This window comes from Pipistrellus hanaki (assembly GCF_964339955.1).
Source record: "Pipistrellus hanaki genome assembly, chromosome: 13".
Taxonomy (NCBI): Eukaryota; Metazoa; Chordata; class Mammalia; order Chiroptera; family Vespertilionidae; genus Pipistrellus; species Pipistrellus hanaki.
The window spans coordinates 45,481,373-45,498,357 of NC_140515.1; the positions used below are offsets into that span (position 1 = coordinate 45,481,373).

The following is a 16,985-nucleotide window of genomic DNA, read 5'->3' on the forward strand; positions in this document are numbered from 1 at the left end:
TACAGTTTTCATTTCTCTGAGAGGTCCTTGTTTTAAGCTGGTACCTTCAGGATTTGTGAGTGGACACTACTTTCCTCTTTCCTGCCTGGGGTAAAGCTGGTGTCAAAAGCCCATCTCTGTCCTCACTCTCACCCCCACATGGAGGGCACATTCGCACTGAAGTTTGGTTTGTATTGGGCACTAAGTGAAAGAGCAGGGTGGACAGGGAAAAGCAGCCATAGTTGCTTTCTTTATTCTATCTCCTAGCTCTGCTGCTAAGCCATCTTGTCTCCAGATATTTGTAGTTGGGAGGATAAAAACAAGTGCTCACTCAACTAAACGTTCCACAAAGTCTGTAAGCAATTTCAGCAGCAGATTTATATTCCAATGAAGAGGAAAGGAAAGGCTAGAACACTGACCTGCGTGATGTAGATGATTTTGTGCAGCTGAATTAAGATCTGCTGAATGGGATCACTGATCTGACGGACTTTCCTCTGGGACACAGCGATCCCTGCAGATGCTGTGGATGATACATTTTCAGTTAGTCAAGACCCTGGTTGTCTCTCTTAAAAGTGATTAGTAGAAAATGGGGTAAAATTCTGAAATAAAAGTTAAGCAAAGACCCTCATTCTACCAATGAGAAAATATGCAGGGACCTTATAACACTTCAATGCTTTATACTAGGGGATACACAAGTTCTTTTTTTTATTTCTCGGACTTCTACTTTCTAACATTTGAAAGACCAGTTATCTCTTGGAATTTTGCATTGGAAAGCTGGGATTCAGATATGTGCAGTTAAGAGAATATTATGCTTTTAAGTGTTAAATTCATTTATACAAACACTGAATAGACAATCTTACAGAGAGGGGGAAAATCCCTCCCCCAAATAAAAAATTCCAAGAACAAAAGTTCAAATTAAGTAACTTTCAAACTCTTGACTATTACAAATTATAATTTTCACCTGGATTTTTGTCCAGGTCCCAATAGGACATATTTATAATTTCTCCCAAATTCTCATCATAGAGCCACACTACTTCCACAATTTTAGGCTAGGTTGGTGTCAAATATTATTTTTTTTCATGGGTATCTTCATTGAGTTAATTAAGAAATTCGCACAAGAAGCAATCTAGTTCTAGTTCATCTGCATTTAATACTATGTTTAAATGTTTAAAATTTAAAGGATCTATCTTCCTTGGGAACTGTGTCTAACTCCTTTTAAGCATCAATTATCAATACTTGACCATTAGAATGAGGTTTAATAAATTACTCATAGGGTAAAAAGGTGAAGGTAAATCAGGAAGAATGAAGATAGCCCTAAAACAGAAAACAGAGCTGAGCTACAGCCTGCAGAGATAACTGGGTGTACCTGTGCCATATTTTCTACAGTGGTGGTTTCCTGCCAAAATAATTGTTAAAATGCAACTGTTTGTCTAGACCCATACCAAAAATTAGAGACCATGTAATGTGGCCAAGTAGATATTGCAACAGAAACATTAACTTCGCATTTTCAGAAACCAAACAGCTTAGTTCTTGATCACTTTTATGTTGCCCACTTTATGCTTTTGATATGTGGACTTAATACTTCTAGGAAACGAGTTACAATCTCACGGCCTGGCCGAGTGTCCTTAGGTTTGTGATGACATTTTGAGTGGGATGTCACATGGGTTTGGCTCTACCTTGCCACAAGAATGTGCTCATCTGTGGCCCTAGATACAAAAACAGAGATGGTTAGCTAGAATGCCTGTCTTCTGAATTATCCAATTAGGCACAATAACTTAAAACAAGTTTTTTCTTAAGAACCTTTGACTATTCTCCCTCAATTCCAATAAATTCTTGACTTGGGAAAATAGTTTTGATTGCTTCCTCTATAAAAAATAAATTTAAAAATGTTTAATTACACATGCCCCTTGTAAAACAAGCAAACAAACATAACAACAACCTAAGTATTACAGAGAAGCAGGAGGCCCCCCGGAACCACCACCCATCAGCCTCCTCCCCAGAGGTAACCTCTGACATCAGCCTGGCGTGTTGCCAAGTCACTTTTCTATCCATTTACATACATAAGCTTTAACATCACAACAGCATTTTTCAGACTGTGGTTGATCCTGAAATGAGTTAAATGGGCTATGACCAGCATTTTGAAAAATGGGATGGGATGAAGTGGAACAGCATAGAAAACTTTCAGAGTGCATTGCATGTAGCAAGAGTTCACTCATTCAAGATATAAAATGTGTTTCTTATTGCCAAAAGATTTTGAAAACTACTATTGTAGAAAATCTATAGCATTAGCTTATGAATTCTTTCTTTTTAAAAATATATGGCGACATATCATCAAGCTTGATTTTTTTCTCATTCTGGCATGGAGATTCTTTCTGCCAACACAGAGTTCTGGCTCATTCTTCAGACCCATTGTTGAGTAGCACTGCACATTCTGCATGCAGCACAGTTTACTTAGCCACCTCTGTCTTGTGTTTGTTTTTTGTTTGTTTGTTTGTTTGTTTTGTTAATCCTCACCCGAGGATATTTTTCCATTGATTTTTAGGGAAAAACAAAGAGAAAGATTGATGTGATTGGTTGCCTCCTGCATGAGTCCCAACCAGGGACTCATAACAGAAGTATGTGCCCTTGACTGAACTCAAACCTGAGACCCTTCATTCCACAGACCAATGCTCTATCCACTGAGCCAAACCAGCTAGGATTCCACCTCTGTCATGATGGGTACTGAGTTTGCTTTCAATTTCTCATGATGCTAAGTGATTCTGCATTGAGTGTACATACGCATGCTTCGTTGTCCATAAGTACAAAAGGTCTTTTAGGGAAGATGAGGAGAAATTAAATATTAGTTGGGCCTTCACCTATACATGTTTCTAATTTTAACAATACATTTTAAAGTGGCTAAATCAACTTGCACTCTGATCAGAAGAGAATCCATTTGTCTATAATTTGATCAACACTATATATTATACTTCTCAATTCTACCAATTTCATTCTAGCAGTTTTTTTGTATGTGTTTATCTGAAGGCAATGAGGTTATTATACTTCTTTGGTGAATTTCCTTGTTTATGTCTCTTGTGTGCATTTTTCTTATTTATTTGTAAGTGCTCTTTACATATCTGAATACTAATTCGTTTATTGCATTTTATATATTAAAAGCATTATCATGTAACCTGCTGCTTTTTTTTCTTCAATTTAAAGTTATTTCCCACCCCATCACCTAGATTAAAGGTAATGTTTAGTCTCAGATACCACAAGAACAGTCGCTCAGGTAACTGCTGCTGCTGTATCATGGCAAAGCAGGACCCATGACCAGTTCAGCACTCCTGGTGTACTCTGGAAATTTTACTGAGATGTGAGTTATGGTTGGAGAGAAAAAGGAAATTTGAGACTGGAAATAATAGCAGGGAGTCTAGCTATAACATTTGCAAACCCTCTTGATTCCCTGAACAACTTCGGCTAATTCTGGGTATGAGAACTGTTATTCCTTCTTTTCTATGTGATCAAATCTTCATAATTTCTTATATCCCCTCACCCCAAAACGTATACTTATTTGGCTCTTAGTAATTTTAGGAAAACAAAAAGAGATAAAAATTCAAATGGATGCCTTTTAAAACTTTTATTCCTTATTTAAATATTAAATAACTACCAAGTTAATGGCAAATGTTAGCCATATTATTTAGAAGTTTAAAGCAATCTCTCTCAATAAATCTTTCAGATCAGTACACTGAAAACACTATGCATCCTAATTACTTACACAAAAAGCATTAGGTAGTGCACTATATTCTGCTTGATTAGGTCATGGCACGTTACAATACCAGGTCAGTCATGGCCCATCCCTGTGCTTTGAAACTTGATTTACACTATGAATCCAATCTATTAAAAAACTACAGTTCACAATGCAAGCTGTAAATTACTATACACTTAGCAAAAGATGGATTACACTGCATTCCCCCAGTTGACCAAGATGTAGTATCAACCTACTATTTTCCTGAATTCTCTCTGCTGAGAGTCAGCAATTTTTGAACAACTGGAGGATAGAAAGTTTCAGGAAGTAACTCCCTGAAGAGGTGAAAAATAGTTTCCCTTTTTGAATGGGGCTGAAACATACATGAGCTTTGCTCTTTTGGACCAACTTCTCTGTTAAAAGACAATACAAACTTTTATATTTTGGTATGATGGACAGATACACTCTCGTTTCTTTCCTTTACTTTTAAGTAAGATGAAATGAAGTAACTGAATTGTAGTTCAAATCTACAAATATTTAACAACCAACCCCGGTGCTTAGAAGTTGAACAAAGGATCCTGGGAGGTTCACCCAAACAACTGTGGAATGGGGGGCCAAGAGTTTATAAAAAGGTTTAGTTTGTGAAACCCATGAAGAATGAGGAGGCTTTCAATGGGCCAGGACATGGATCTGGTGTGAGGGAAGGTAGACTTGAGAGCTTCTGAGAAGAAACATTTCCAGCAAAGGACAGGAATCAGCTAAGTAGGGCCACCTCTGGATAGTAGCTAGTGTCCAGTTTATCCGGGGTGCAGTACAATGAAGGGGTGTGGGAACGGCTTGTGAGATAGCCAGAGACCATATATTATATGATGGCGAGGAGCCATCTGGGAGACTGTATTTCAGGGAAGATGATCTCATGAGAAGAGGCCTAGAGCTGAAGTCAGAGGCTTGGCTTGGAATGGCATGTGTGACGGCCTAGGGGGAGCAGGAGCCTAGGAGGCTGTGGAAGCTTGGGCTCCAGTCACTGAGAAAGAACGACATCTGGTAGAAAGGGAGAGGGAAGTGAGAGAGAAGAAGAATGGGAGCTTGGGCACGGAATCATCCCATCAGAGACCAACAGGGAGTTCTGTAAATGGGGCCAAGTCCCCCTAAAGCCACACCTGGTAGATTTCCCACAAAATGGCAGGAAGCTACCTCAAAGCCTCAGCTTCTTTCACCCTCTGAGTGATCAGGCTCCCTTCAACCCCTTTTCATTTGAACCTTCAGATAGGAGCATTTAAAGGCCAAAGAAGCAAGGCTGCTTGAAGTCCTTGGCTCTTAAATTCTGACTTAGCCACCTTGACATAATGCATTTCATCCTGCTCAGGCTTAATTGCCCTCTCTCTCTCTCTCTCTCTCTCTCTCTCTCTCTCTCTCTCTCTCTCTCTCTCTCTCTCTCTCTCTCTCTCTCTTCTCTCTCTCTCTCTCTCTCTCTCTCTCTCTCTCTCTCTCTCTCTCTCTCTCTCTCCCTCCCTCCCTCCCTCCCTCCCTCCCTCCCTCTCTCCCTCCCTCCCTCCTAGGTAGGGAGTCCCCAATTCTAAACTTGCTATGTCTTTAGTTATTCTGCAAAATATAACATCAGGATTTTTAAAGGCAAAGTTCATAGAAATGACTACACAATACACATGACTATAGCAAGAGGCTGTGTAGAAAATTTTCTGTTGTATTATTTCCCACACTCCCTTTCCACCTCATGAACTCCTTTTGCTGAGCAAGCAGAGTGCGACTAACATTTCCCCAGGATGGAGTGGCAAAGAGGAACCAAGGAAAAGAGCAAGTACATTCCTGGACTTAAAAAAAAAATCTAAGAGAGATTCAAAAGAACAACTGCTGAATAAACTCATCTTCCCACCTCTCCTGGATGTCATAAAGATTCTGTGAGGAGGGAGGATATAGAGAAAAGGAGAAAAGAAATTGCAGCTCACCTTAGGTGAAGTCTGGGTGGGAGCAGAAAGGAGGAAAGAGTTGGTTGATGGAATTGCCTTTGAGTTTGGGGGTTCAGGAGTGGCAAGACTGGGTGCTGGTTCCCAAGGGGAACTCTGAGAGGCCCTGGTCATGCAGAGCTTACCTGCACCATCGGCAATGGCACGGGTCAGGTGGGGCCACAGGGATAGCTCCCTGGGGTGTCAAAGAGGCTCTGCTGAGATCTCAAACCTCCAGGCCCAGAAATGTCAGACTCGCCTCCCCAACCCCCGGAGAAGGGGAGCCAATAGAGTGAGAGCTTGCCCTACAAAGGCCTTGTCTTCATTCCACAGCCACCGTGGAAACATGGACTGTAACAGGAAGTCAGGTGGGGCTGTGTCACTTCCCTGGATGCAAGTGCAGGAGAGTAGCCACGCTCAATAATCAGATTAAACACCAGCACAGGTGGTCTCCAAGCCCCAGTACCATGATGCCAATTAAATCCCTGGCACAAAATATCACCCATGGAAGGAGAGAGAAGGGCAATCCTTGGTTGGTCTGACTTTGAACCTGATATAATCAAGAAATCACCAACACATTGACATTTAGATTAAGGGTAATTGACCATGTTTTCTGATATCTGGAAGGGGGCTCAATATAACAATTAAGGTGTTGGGAAAACATAGAGTTAAATTTTATTCCTGACTTTTTAGACTAAAAATTACATAGGCATTTGGTCTGGTCCATACAGCTTGACTCTTCTCACTTAGTTATTGCTTATGCAATGCTACAATGACTAACCAAGTCATGCTGACTCATTTATTCCTGCTAAAGGGAACTATTTTTTCTCTGAAAGTCAACTCGATTGATGAAGCCCAGATTCTCAGGAATAAAATATTGTGGTGTGAAAACCACACTATGCTCAGCATTGAGAATGCAAAGGCTAACCAATCAAAAAAACAAAAAACAAAAAAACACACAGAAAGAGAAGATGCTCCCAACCCCATTCAATTACCTGGACAAGAGCAATGCTCAGTGCCTGGAGCCCAAGCTTTTCCATGATTTATCCCAATCATGGAAAGACTAGGCAAAATGATCATTGTTTAATTCTCTGGCATCATGCTAGATCATTTTATAACTCCACTTGATCCTAATCTAACACTTTTGGGTAATTTCCGGGTATACTTAACTAACAATCCATACTGATAACAGTTTATAGCCCATAGCGTTAGGGATTTACCTGCAGAAACTGACCTACTGGTATGAATTCATAGGCCAAACAGGAAATTAATCACAAACACACATGGTTTAATTGCCCTGTAGAAATCTCACCAGTCTTATGCTTAATTTAGCAATGTTATTTCGGCTTTTCTCTCTTGACTAACTATTTAAATCCCTGCTCTTTAAATGCTCTTAGAAGCAGCTCTTTTATTCTCCAGCTGGTCCCATCATTAATAGATTAAATAAAACTGGAACATTTGCTAAAGAATAACTTTAAGAATTGTGCTTTTGCATTCCAATATGGTTTGAAAAAGTATTTACATAAATTATTTACATAACTCACTATCTAAAGAAGTGGTTCTCAACCTTTTTAATGTCTCAACCCTTTAATACAGGTTCCTCATGTTATGGTGCCCCACAACCATAACATTTTTTTGTTGCTACTTCATAATTGTGAGTTTGCTACTGTATGAATCGTAATGTAAATATCTGTGTTTTCCAATGATCTTAGGCTCTACGGCAGAGAGCCTGTGGGTCGAGAACCTTTAGCAGGGTCACCTCTGGGGACCTGGTCCACACTCCTCCAGTACCTCACTTGGCAGGAAGAATTAGGAGGCAAATTATCAGTGGCAAAGGAAATGTCACCTACCCTTTCTCCAATCTAAAATCTAATATTAAAATATTGTTTCCATCCTTGTAGTAATCATAAGATTACTATGCAGCTGTTCCCAATAGCAAGGATAGACAAAGATGTATATAGGGTAGGCCTGCATCAGTCACTCAGTGAGTTTTCAAGGGCCTGATCTCAGAGGAAATGCTCTGGATATATGCAAACTTTACAAAAGATGCTTATAATCTGGATGGAAGGTAGAGCTAATACAACAAAATCCCATCAAGTGATAAAGAAAGTATATAATTATATGCCAAATCACATAGTATGAACTAGTATTATAAGTTTTGATTAAAATCTGGGGAGCACATTTTTATGTGCAAAAAGAATTGTAAAATGAGAGAAGGCATGTACTTAGAATCATGGCAATTGTGAAATTTAGTATTAAGTACCTATTGTGAATGACTAATTTGAACGTAAGCTACTAATTTGAATGGTTGCTCATTAGAAAGAGAATTAGCTGTACTCTCAGGAATATATGGGAGGGACACTGACAATTTTCTTTAGATCAGCTCATTATGAGTAAAAGATAAGTATAAAAATAGATTCTCTGTCATCTAGTAAGAGAACAAAATTAAGAGCCCAGATTTCATGAAGTGACAATTCCTAGTCAAAACACAGAAAATAAGAATCTCCATACATCAATTCAGTGCCTACTAATGCTGATGAAAATGAAAACTGAGCATGGGAGAGAAAATATCAGTGTCAATCCAGTCAAAACTATGTATGGTGCCAGATGGGCACTGAAATATCAAGGGGGGAAGGGAGAAAGGGAATTTTTGCAAAGTATATGATTATCTAACCACTATGCTGTACACTGGAAACTAATAATATTTAATATAAACTGTAATTTAAAATAAAATTTAATGTTTCCAAAAATTAAACAATATATCAGGAAAATAGTAGTGCAGATGGTACTCAGGTATGGTCAGCTGTGCAAAGAAAATCTATAAAAGACTAAAGTTAGGGAAGCAGAGCTAAAATAATCAACATGCTTTACATTTTTGTTCATCCATTGATTCTATGTTAATTATTGTTACTATTTTCACCTATGCAATATAGAAATTTCTAAATTTTTATTTCTATTAGCAGAGAATGATAGTCTATTATCTAAACTAAAGAAAGTCTATAAGACATTTACACAATCTAGTATAAAAAATAAAAAAAAAGAATAAGCCTGGCCATTTTGGCTCAGTGGTTGAGCATCGACTTATGAACCAGGAGGTCATGGTTTGATTCCTGGTCAGGGCACATGCTCGGGTTGGAGCTCAATCCCCAGTGTGAAGCATGCAAGAGGCAGCAATCAGCATTGATGTTTCTAGCTCTCTCATCTCCCTTCCTCTCTGCAATCAATATAAATATATGTTGTAAAAAAGAGTTAGAGGACTTTTCACTATAATTGTGTTCACCTGAAATAGTTCCAGAGTTATTTGTTCTACGGGAGTTTTGATTCTGCTGTATCATCACAATATGGACCTAGAAGTCCACATTTTTGGAGTACAATGTAGGCAGGATCTTATTACAACACATCCACGTGGGATTCTAAAATAATACTTCTCACCCTTTGTTCTGCCAGAGCCCATAGAAAATGATGTTCACATACTAGCTATAGTCCTGGGGGCATACCTAGGCTTAGACATAAATCCCCTTCCTGACAATTTTTTCTAGAACATTTAGGTAATACAGGGCTGCAGTTGTTGGTTATATATAATTTCCAGCATGTTCCTTTTTATCCAATAAAGCGAAATCAAATTTTAAATAAATGAAATACTAATATGATCTGCTTGTTTTGTTTTTAATAAATCATTCGCACATTTCAGTGCTGTACCTATTCTGGGTAACAAAGACCTAAAGTATAACCAGAGCAACAGTGACTCCCGCCTTTTTATTCTCTGAGTTAGGCTAGAGATAAAGAGGGGATAACTGAAGAGGGGTGTGATTTACAGGTGAGGGTGGGCTGGTACCAGTTGTTTTAGGATGGAAAAAATACAGAATTATTTTTCTATTGGAAAATAGAAACCTACCACCTACTACCATAAATTGTAACTCAAACGGTCATATGCATGAATGTGTTCTATATTACTAATCTCCTTTATGGGTAAACTTTAGCATTCACTGACAACACTCACAAATGCTATACCATCTTCTGTTTTCAATTAAAAGATATATGTGAATCAATGAATATTTTTTTAAAAATTGAACAGTATAGCAAACAGTATATTACATGTAAACTGTGCTAAAACGGTCCAAAGATCTGATCAATTCCACTGACATCAAGTCAGATCTTAATCTGACCTTTAGGAAAAGGAAGCATGCCCTTTAAGAAAAGGAATCCCTATATGGGTCACAACAGAACTGTGAGTTGTTTACATATGTGTGTGCATGATCTGCTCTTGCTGTTAAAAAATTAATCAATAATGACTGTTTTAGCTTCATGATGATGCTACGAACTTGCTCTATGCAAAGATAGTAGGAATAGAGCACAGTCAACATGAGAGCTTTGGACATCTTAATAACAAAGTCATCCTTTTTTGCATCTATGTTGACAGTGTAAATAGCCCCAAGGTCTCAATAACTATTCCAAGTGTCTTTATTAAATACGGAGAGATACAATAATATTACAGGAAATCAGTTCACATCACCTTTGTTCACTATACATGTTAACACTACAAAAACACGTGAATTGAGGAAGTTAAAGTGAAAATAGCATTAAGCAGTAATTCCAAATAAACCAAAGTAGTCAAACAGAACTTTATACTCGAGTTATATACTCCTCCAAAGGTTAAAAGCACAGTCACTAAACTTTTTCCTGGTTTAGCTGACAATTTTACCATTACTGTTGTACTTCGGTCCTCTTTAACAGAAATCAGAAACTCTCCCCTCCCCCCAAACCATTATGATAAATACTTATATTTATTTTAAGAATCATAATTATTAAATTATTAAAGACAATATGATATGATATATTATATTGCTTTAATCAAATACAAATAATTAAAAAGAACTATATATATCAGAGTAAAGGAGAAAGAAAAAATGTGCTTTTAGTCTCCTGTATCATATTAGTCTAGAGCACATGTGTCAAACACAAGGCCCGTGGGCCAAATCCAGCCCGCCAGGCCTTGCGATGTGGCCCGCACTGCGCTGTCATCACTGCACTCCGCTGTCAGTTTATGACATTGTCAGTTTATGACTGTTCAGTAAACCATTCGGCCCGCGATTTAGGCTGGATTTTAGATTTTGGCCCCTTCTCTGATTGAGTTCGACACCCCTAGTCTAGAGCTTATAGAAACTTGTATGTAAAACATAGCTACTATTTTTTGCTCGTAGATATGCACTTTAAGCACCAGTAGTTCAACTGGTTACTATTCCCACCAAAGCAGAAATGCAAATTTGAGAAAAACAGCCTATATTTACATCAAATAAGTGAACACAGAAAGCATTTTTGATACTCTTTAAATGCCAAATAAGGACAGACAAAACAAGATTAAAATGACCTCCCAAGCATCATTCAGACATTTCAGGCCCAACTATAATTCTGTGTTCACCCTTTGTGCGCTTGACATGAACTTGATCTAAGAAGTACTACCATGATCTTTGAGATTGCGGAGGATCACAGTGGGGAGGCTGTGGGACTGCCACCCCGTCACTTGCTCGGCCTCTACCTCCTTAATGTGGGCTCTGAGCATGAGGGGTGGCACTTTCAGAAGCAGGTCAAGAGGCAGCAAAGCTGAAGAAATAAAAGGGGGAAAAATAAGAAACTGTAACATACATTACATTGAATTTCAGGGAGGCATGCATGAGTTCATTGCTGCCAACACTACATTACCTGGTCTTGGTCTTGATACCACTCCCCCAGTGAAGTTCCTGAAAACAGAATGAGGGGCCATTAGAAGGACTTGTTCAACTAGGACTTACTGAAAGCCTGCACCTTGCTATGGCTTAGATTTTAAAAACAAATAAAGTTTTCCCCCCCACAAGACATTCTCAAGAGTTCAGTAAAGAAGAAAATAAACATAACTGAACCCAGAGCAGACCTGACAACCCACTGAGCAATAGAAGAGCCTTGTCCAGCCAGAGTTGTTTATCAGCTCTAATGACTAGGAGCCTAAATCCCTTAGCACCTTGAATGATTTGCTTGTTACACTAAAATGAACATACTGACTTGTATGGAAAAGAAATATTTAATTTTTAGATATATTATTTTCCTACACTTTGTCCCTGATGTCTTAAAAAGAAACTATCTCATCCTATGAGATAAGATGATTTTTGCATTTAAAAGGACTCTATCTTTCCTAAAGTTTCCAGTATTATTAACATCCCTTGTTTGCACTGCCTTAAAATTCTGGATTTTCTGATCCTTCTGCAAGTTGGTCTCAGCGCCTTCAACCCAGGGGAGGTGGTCTAAGACCCCACCAAAAACAGTCATAAATAACCTTTTTTCCACTAAAATTTAGACCCCATTTCTTAATAGTTGGATTTTAAAAAATTAAATTAAATTTTAAAAAATCTGTGCCCTGGCAAGTTATAAGAACCACACTTCCATTTAATGCAATCCAACAAAAATATATACAACATCAACCAAGTATGAGGCACCCCATAGTCATTTGAAGAGTGATGCATTCATATAGGGATTCAAATGAACATGATTGGTGATTCTCTGACCCTACCTTATTCATTTTCATCATAGAGATCTTGATATATGCATATGCCTAAGCTGTGAGGAATAACAAAATTGGCACTCATTACCTACCACCTAACTTCTAAGTACTAGAATAAAGCTAAAATCTTTACGTCCAACTGTGAGCTCCTTCCCTATCCTTTTCCATTCCTCCTAACTCTCTACTAAACCAGCCCTCTCTTGATCCCATTATTTTTTCTGCCCATGTTTCCAGAGCCTTAAAAAGTAAATGAATCTTGCCAGTCTTTCAGAGTTAATGTACTCTCCCTAGCCCTGGGATAAGGAGATGTATAACGAAAGAAAAGGGATGGTCTTTGCCCGCAGAAAGTTCAAAGAGGGCAACGCTCAGCCCTCGCTGGTGTGCTCAGTGGTTAGAGGGTATCCCCACATACAAAGGGTCATGGGTTCAATTCCCATCCAAACCTGGGTTGCAGGTTTGATCCAGCCCCAGTCAGGGCACCTGAGGGAGGCAACCAATTGATGTATCTCTAACATCAATGTTTTGCTCTCCCCACCTCACCTCGCCCTCCCTCCCTTCCTCCTTTCTACTATTTCTAAAAATCACCTCGGGTGAGGATTAACAAAAAAAAAAAAGAAAGAAAAAAAAAAAAAAAGGAGGCAAGATCCATAGCTCCTGAGATTACAAAAGGGCCTTTCTGGCCACGTGTTTGATACTGGTTGGTTACAAATACCCATAATCATCTTTATATGCAAAGACTAGAGTCAGGCACATACCCCTGAACATAATTATGCATTCACTGATTTATCAAAGTTGTGAACCACAAGCATCTCTGCTGCCATAAACATCCGATGTCATAAACTAGCCTGCCAACTATACCCTGTTGCCTTAGCAACAGGACGCAAGCAAGCATGGAAAAAATCTTGTTGCCTGAGCAACAGAATCTTAAAGAAAAGAGGGAATGGGGCCTTAGGCTGTGACTATGGCAAAGGCTGTAAGTTCAAGCCAGTAGGTGAGATTTCAGTCCTATTGCAGTGAGAAATATAGAATTTCTGCCAAGATAAAAATCATGCAACTATTAATTACAGGTATTTGTGGACTAGAACCTCTGTGCAGTGCACTGTGCCCTGGACAATGCAATAAAAGACCAGACATAGTCTGTTATGTATCAACACAGTAACAAATATCAGTTGATGTTCTTAAGGTCATGACACAGTGTTCAAAGTTTAGCAAGATCGGGGTGTACGTGACAATGGAAGAGGCTGAAGCCCCTGTGTGTATTATCAAATTCCACTATACAGAATAATTTATTTGTAAAAAGAGATAAAATTTTATGGCTTATTGAATTAGAACTATCCAAATATATATATATATACTGAGTGAGGCAATAAAACCCAGCTAGAAACTGATAAAAGTCAAGCCCATTCCCTATTCTTGAAATAAAGGAGGCAATAGTAATAAAGGAAGAAGATTTTACATCACTTAGATCACTGAAAATGATTAAAGTTGGAAATTTCAAATAAAGTCTTAATTATTGAATTTTGAATTGCTTTTTCCAGACAGACATTAACCCAGCTTTTATCTAACTCTGTTGATAGGCACAAAAGATCAAACAAACGTTAACAATAAGGATGTCTATTCATATGGTTATTTGAAAGTACCTAATATTTTGTGAGAGTTTGACCATGAACAGTGAGTTCTATTTTCCCTCTTATGCCTTATCACTTCAGAGATACACACATTAAAGGATGATTTCCACAAACACTATCATCTGCTTCACCCCCTCTCAATATACACATGAAGTTCATCTCTTTCCAAGTGGGAATGAAAAGTGTACAACCCCTCTGAAAAACACTTTGGCAGTTTCTTAAAAAGTTAAGCATAAACCTACCATATGCTCCAACCATGTCACTCTAGGCATTTAGCCAAGATAACAAAAAACATAGTCCATATCAATCCAGAAATGTTTATCTGCTTCTTCCTGGTTGATCACACTCCTCAAATCTAGACCATCCAATCATCTAATAAACAAAACCCACCAAGTATACCACTTTCCTTAATATCCCCATTCTCTGTTTTCTAAGCTGCATTTTATCTTTGCCTCCGTTTCTCAGACACAAAGAAATGGCTGTTACCTCATCTTTCCCAGGCCCCTTCTCTTTCTCACTGGGAAACTGTCCACCATCGCTTCTCTTCCATCCTAAATCTCTCCTCTCCAGGGTCTGCTTCTCCTCAGTCCCAATCAGCCTGCAGAAGATTCTAGAAGGCCCTTTTCCATTGACATTCCCCACCAGCTAACTTTCGCCGCTCTCCCCTCACTTTCTTCAATTGCTCTGCACCCTCCCCTGTCACTTCTAAAACCACCACAGTCAGGCTCAGGCTTCTGTTCACACCAGCCTCCCCCGATGCCACAGAAACTGCTCTCAGGAAGGTCTGTAGCCAGGGACTTGCAGAAGGCCAAATTGAACAGTTTTGTTTTAGTCCTAAGCCCAGGAATCAACTGTTGTAGAAACTTCTAGTTATTCCTTATTCCTTTTAAAAACAGAAGCCCCCACACATACTCATCCTCCCTTGCAGCTAGAAGTGGTCATATGACAAAGTTCTGGCCAATGGTATGTGAGCAGAAGGGATGAGCACATCTGGATCATGTGCTTAAAAGAAGGAGCGTATCTCCCTTTCCCTTCCCACTTCCCACCAGCCACATGAGGATAAAACCTATTCCCAAGATGTGAAAAAAAAATTAAAAAAATAAAATTTAAAAAAAAAAAAAAAAAATATATATATATATATATATATATATATATATATATATATATATATATAGCCAGGGTTCCAGTTGATCTCATAAAAGCACAATTGCCCTACCTCCCTGGCCTACCCTTGAGTTCAAAGAAATGAACTGATTTAGCCAGACTAAAACCAGATCTAAGCTTAGCACTCTTCCCAGTATGCTGCTGGTAAACTACATCAGTTCTGTGGGTGGGCTCTAATAGCCTCCATTTCCACATGCCCAGGGTAACTTCTAGCTATCAGGTTTCAAGTTAGGCAGCAATAACTCAACTCTATGCAGTCTAAAAATATTCCTAAGAGCTCAATGTGTACATACCTCATTTGGGATTGTCTTTCTCCTCCTGAAGCACTAAAACTTCTCTTTAAAATGCCTGGAACAAGAAAATAAAAATAATTACATAGTTTCCCATTGCAAAAAGAAAAATCATTTATTTGTTTGGTTGATTGCTTAAAGTGTGCTGCATTCTATTGTCTGAGAAATTGTACATAGTATAAAGACTATCTTCATTTATGAAAGCACCAGCTAAAATATAATGTTGTAAATTAATATTTACCTGACAGTTTTGTTTAGAGTCTTTTTTTAATTAAGAAAAGGTGCTAAGCAAAGAAACTCCATTATTAATAGCTAACAAGGAACAATAACACATCTATGTCATAATCATCCAAAAGCTTTGCTAAGACAGCCAGCTGCAAGTTACCACATGCAAATTTAAGGGTCCAACTTTTTCTTTCCCACTGACCCTCCCGCCATTGTTACTGGAGATATACAGCACTGAATTCATCTTAAAACAGTCAGTAATAACTGCTTCTAGAATCTGCTACACATATTTATATGCATGGATATTTTTATGTACAATATTTATATTTTCCCAATTACAAATCAAGACATTTTCCCTAGGCCCTCCCCAGTTTGGCTCAGTGGATAGAGTGTTGGCCTGTAGACTGAAGGGTCCCAGGTTTGATTCTGGCCAAGGGCACATGCCTGGGTTGTGGGCTCGATCCCCAATAGGGGGGCATGCAGGAAGCAGGCTATTAATGATTCTCTCTCATCATTGATGTTTCTATCTCTCTATTCCTCTCCCTTCCTCTCCGAAATCAATAAAAATACATATTTTTAATTTTAAAGACATTTTTCCCTAGTAAGCTGAAATTTATGGGGAAAACAGAGCAAAGTGTTGGAAACTTGGATTATCCTGGAAAATCTGAAACATCTAGTCACAAATTTTCCAATTAAGTTTGAAAAGGAACAAAGAAGGAAACTAAATCCCTGGGGTTCTAATTCTATCCTTAGGGAGACTATTTTATACCTTCTTTTTTGAGACAGTCATTGGTGAGAAGTCACACAGTCATTGGTAAGAATTATTTTCACTTATTTTAGAGAGCATTTCTATCTACCCTATTTAATATCCCCTGAACTTATTCTTTTAAAAGAGTTTTTATTTTCTCTCCATTTTCTATTATAACATCTTTTCTTTCAGATTTATTGAGTGAACTGAATCCTCTCCTTATCTTCTTTAAATTTTATCTTAATATATCTATTATTTTTCTTTCCCATATCCCAGTGTGACTGTTTTCTTTACTGTTTCAAATTAAGAGTGAAATTAACATATTTTTTCATAGTTCTAAACCACATGTGTCAAACACAAGGCCCGCGGGCCAAATCCAGCCCGCCAGGCCTTGCAATGTGGCCCGCACCGCGCTGTCATCACTGCACTCTGCTGTCAGTTTATGACATTGTCAGTTTATGACTGTTCAGTAAACCATTCGGCCCGCGATTTAGGCTGGATTTTAGATTTTGGCCCCTTCTCTGATTGAGTTCGACACCCCTATTCTAAACAATTAAATTATTTAGGTTACTTTTGTGTTTTAAGAATAATACATCCCTTTTCATTAATGTAAATAACGTTTTACAAAACTTAGTCCATACCACTCTTATTTATTCTCCAAGTTTCTTTTTTTTTAATCCTCACCCGAGAATATTTTTCCCATTGATTTTTAGAGAGAGAGTGGAAGGGAAAAAGAG

General features: G+C 38.4%; 1 protein-coding gene across 3 annotated transcripts in view; it reads right to left on the minus strand.

Moving 5' to 3' along the window:
• Positions 1–16,985, minus strand: part of NEK10 (NIMA related kinase 10) — a 133,211-nt gene that overhangs the window by 18,960 nt on the left and 97,266 nt on the right. For 2 of the 3 annotated variants that reach the window (XM_084902986.1, XM_084902988.1), the window contains 4 exons: positions 15,279–15,333; positions 11,362–11,399; positions 11,122–11,262; positions 399–499 (listed from right to left, as the gene is read on the minus strand). In XM_084902986.1, the coding sequence (XP_084759112.1) occupies positions 399–499; positions 11,122–11,262; positions 11,362–11,399; positions 15,279–15,333 (335 nt within the window). The remainder of the gene's footprint in view (positions 1–398; positions 500–11,121; positions 11,263–11,361; positions 11,400–15,278; positions 15,334–16,985) is intronic. The other variant, XM_084902987.1, reaches the window with a different exon arrangement.